This window comes from Candoia aspera, chromosome 4 (genome assembly GCF_035149785.1).
Source record: "Candoia aspera isolate rCanAsp1 chromosome 4, rCanAsp1.hap2, whole genome shotgun sequence".
Classification (NCBI taxonomy): Eukaryota; Metazoa; Chordata; class Lepidosauria; order Squamata; family Boidae; genus Candoia; species Candoia aspera.
In genome coordinates, this window is record NC_086156.1 from 36,345,104 (window position 1) to 36,349,295 (window position 4,192).

Below are 4,192 nucleotides of genomic sequence, written 5' to 3' on the forward strand. Positions count from 1 at the left end.
GAGAGGGGGGCGGGGATTACATTAGGTCATAGTTTGAGGTTTCACATGATGGTCCACCCCCATTCCCCCTTGGTGGGAGGAAATGTCTCTATTTTCACACAGCGTACAGTATATCCTATGTGGTGTTTTCAATTACATTGACCATCAGTTTCATTCTATTTGGGTTATATAGTCCCAAATATTATCAAGCTCATGTACTGCCTCCTGGTGGACAATGTACCTTACACTTCAAGATTCTGACAGATGGCTAAACTTCTCAAAACTTCCCTCCTCTTGGTCCCAGCTCCAGCTTAAGTCCATGTTAGCGGGAGCAACTGATAAACATTTTTGCCACCAAGAGGAAGCTCTGGATGAATGCACCTAGGACTCTTTGACACCCACACACCATTTGTTCAGAAGGAAACAAATATCCTTCCATATTACATAAATACTCTGATTTCAAACACATGTAATTCCACAAGTTCCTAAGAATGGATAAACAATTAAAACACACATAGAATACCTAAAATGTGTTATCTAAACATTCACTTTTATTTTCGGTTGCTAACTGAAAATCCACTGTTAGGACCATCCTGGTTTAAAAGTTATTTAACTGATAATCATTTTTATGGTATTAATAATTCACTCACTGGCATATTTTTCCATTAATTCATAACAATACACATTAACACAAGGATGAGCTCTTGGCTTGTGTTGGCAGCTTTACATGTGAGTATGAACTGCTTATGCAATTTATTTCAACGACTGAGTAGATAATCAAGTTATAAAGATAGATATCCAAAGTCACCCCAGCTGTTTAAACATCCATCATGAGAACAAGCCTCAAATTCATCTATTATGCAACCTTTCGAATGTAAGATGATTAGTGCAGGACTAAATTGCAGCTAGCATATGTGGCAGATCAATTAGATTACTGTTTTAATTCCAGGTATAATGCATTCTGGAAGAAAAGTGACAGCCAGAAACAGTTTGATTTGGTCCTTGAATGTATTATAAAATGGAAATCTTTAAGTAATTTCCCTTTACATAAGTTATATAAGGTCGGTTATTGCTGTTGTGTTAGAGACAGAAGAAATATATACTGTATAATTGCTTGAGTTCATACATACAATATTTGAATGTATCAAGTGCAACTCTTTTGGTCCAAGCCATTCTATGTTTTGTTAAATTTTGAAGAATGGAAGACTGCTAAATTCATCTACTGAACTATATTTGATTTGTGTGTGCGTGTGTGTGTGTGTACACACAGACACACACACAGACATAAATATAAATTAAATATCAGTAAATCAGTGTATGAAGGTTGGGTGGGAGCCCTGAGGTGATGCCTACTCTGTCTTCAGAAAATGTTGTAAATAAATAAAACCAAAAAATCTGTTTATCTAAAATATGATCAGTGATGGAAATAAAGAAATTATACTACTTTTTACACCCAGAAACGTACGAGCACAGATACATACACACACACACATATGCGCACACACATTCTACTCACCATTAATGTACTATTTTCTCAGTGGAAATTTAATGCAGCAAATGAGAAACAAATGTATATTCATCACACAGTGATTTAATTGTGTAAAAGGACCGCTTAGATTCCACAGACTTTATTCACAGCAGAAGAAGCGGACATCATTTAGGGCTGTATCATCTACCCAAATGCCCTGATAGGGCTCCTGCTTAGTTTGAAGGCCACAAATTCCACCTCTCTCACAGGGTGTACTCCACTCGCTGTATTCACCATATGTACCCCCAGTTTCTTCGACCTGAAGACCATTGCTGCAACGGAACCGGATGTTGTTTACTGCAGTGTCATCTCCAGCTCCTTGATCTGCTTCAACTTTCAGCTGAAAAGAAGATAAGACGCCATTTCGTGGACACCATCTAATTGCTGACCAACGTCCATATCTGGGAAGAGAAAAGAAAATGTCAGCAACGTCTCTTTCAAGACAGACTGCCTCTCACAGAAGGCTTATTTCATATCTTGTGTGAGTATTGTTTAAGAAACAATACAGTGTATCAGTTTTGAGCTTGCACAAGCGATTGTGAACTTTATCATGACAAGTCTTATTAGTGGTTGTGAATGTCTCCACTGAATCTAAGACCCGTTTAACAGGCAGTGTTTTTTCATTTACAAGAAAGCCCTTTTAGAACCAAAACAAAATAATCAAGGATGATTCAGGAATGACACCTAGATTTCAGGGCTTCCCTGGGATTAGATTTTAGTTGATAATAGCCTGTTAAAGAATGCAATGAATAGCAAATAAATAACCATCCCTTACTTAAATAGGAATTAACAGGTAACATGTAACAGGTAACATCACTTCACAAACCCTTGATGTGGTTTCCACATTTTTCACTAAGCAATTCCAAACAACTCTTTTTTTATGTGCTTTAAAAAAAGCTGGTGATTCAGCATATTGCGGTATTATAGATCTTTTTAAAGTCCTCCCATTTTTAAAAAAATGTTGAACAATGTCTACTTATAGTCTAGAACAAGCATATAATGATCAATTTTCTCAGTAACATTGACCAGATATATTTGTACTTTCAACAGAGTAGAGTTAATCCCATCAGATTTTCATTAGTATACAGAAAATAGAATTGCTTCCTGTATGCTCACTCAGGAGCCAAATATTTAGAAAAGGTAGCCTAGGAGTAACACTTTTCGGTGTTAGTGTCGCCTTTTCTATAAAATTAAATAAATCAGAGATATTTGAGGACAACAAAACTTACTCTCCAGGTTCAGATTCAACAGTATACATAATATTGCTGGTTTGTTCAGTTGAACAGAATAATCGGATTCCATTGAGTGAAGTGTCATCGCTAATACCTCTATACTCCTCCACCTAATGCAATAAGAGGAAAAAACACGTTGAGATTCAGATAACAAGTTCATAACTTGATTCAATGCATGTAACAGGCACTGCACATGGTTACCTTTATGGTAAAGCCAATGGCGTATGATCCTGGTGGACACTTGTCAATCCATGTCCAAACCCCCCAACGTCCTCCATTTTTTACTGATATCGAGGTATAATCTCTTCTGTTTGCAAAGGTGCCATTAGCACTGACAAGCTGCCTATCCACACCTGATGCAAGGCACACCAAAGCAAAAAGAAGGGTGACAGAAAGAGGCTGCATTTTCACAGAAGCTGGCCAAAGAGGTATGAAATGGGCCGAACACGTTATGCTCCCTGTACTTTATACTTCAGTTTATCTTCACAGGTGTCACTGCAATGATATATTCTTTCTGTTTGGAAAAATAAACATACATTGATAATGAGCAGTAGAAATTAACTCTAACTGCTAACTGAATCTGGAAGATTTCCCTCAGCTTTGTCCCTGAAAAATGTGTACCAGGGACAAAAATAGCTCAAACCATATTTTTCCCTTTAATGACCGAACAGAGCCAATTACTTAGTCTCAACTCCTGTGGAACTTCCAGATATTAATCTGTTCAAAGCATTTGCACATTCTTACTTCATGAACAAAGGAATCTTAAGTTTAATCACAAGGAAATCTGATTTTATTTCATTAGATTCCGAATGAATACGTTTAGGTTTAGATTCAGATTGCAAACCTCATAATTTTCTTGTGGAGTCCTTGGTGCTCTCTGAGCCTTGTTGTTTTCTTGCAGAAGTTTCATTGCAAGACTAGGCAACATCTTCAGTGCGAAGAGGGAATGGGCCTTGCTCTCAGTTTATATACTGTGGCTTGCCCTGCTTGTGTTGGTGGGGGTGTTGTTCTCTCTTTGGGAGTTCTTTGATTGGGCTGTTGTTTGCTGCTTGGTTGATTGCCTGGTTGCCCTAACCCTAACCCTAACCCAAGCAGCAAACAACAGCCCAATCAAAGAACTCCCAAGGAGAGAACAACACCCCTACCAACACAAGCAAGCCACAGTATATAAACTGAGAGCAAGGCCCACTCCCTCTTTGCACTGAAGATGTTGCCTAGTCTGGCAATGAAACGTCTGCAAGAAAACAACAAGGCTCAGAGAGCACCAAGGACTCCACAGTTCAACCCTGAGCTACAAATATTCGCTTCGATTGGTATCATAATTTTCTTACCCAGGATAATTTTGGTGGGCTAGTGGACACATTTAATATTTTGAGAGCATATTTAGGAGAAAAAGTGGCAAGGAATGAACAAATAAATATATATATGTTGTGGCTTCTCTCACTAAATGGCT

At 38.0% G+C, this 4,192-nt stretch overlaps 1 protein-coding gene across 1 annotated transcript; it reads right to left on the minus strand.

Annotated features, from left to right (window-relative positions):
* Window positions 1-1,552: 1,552 nt before the first annotated feature.
* LOC134497874 (vitelline membrane outer layer protein 1 homolog) lies at window positions 1,553-3,187 on the minus strand. The gene is made up of 3 exons (XM_063303848.1): window positions 2,941-3,187; window positions 2,737-2,849; window positions 1,553-1,908 (listed from the first exon to the last, which is right to left on the minus strand). The coding sequence occupies exons 1-3, from the start codon at window positions 3,142-3,144 to the stop codon at window positions 1,608-1,610; spliced, it is 618 nt and encodes a 205-aa protein (XP_063159918.1). The 5' UTR covers window positions 3,145-3,187; the 3' UTR covers window positions 1,553-1,607.
* Window positions 3,188-4,192: the final 1,005 nt, after the last annotated feature.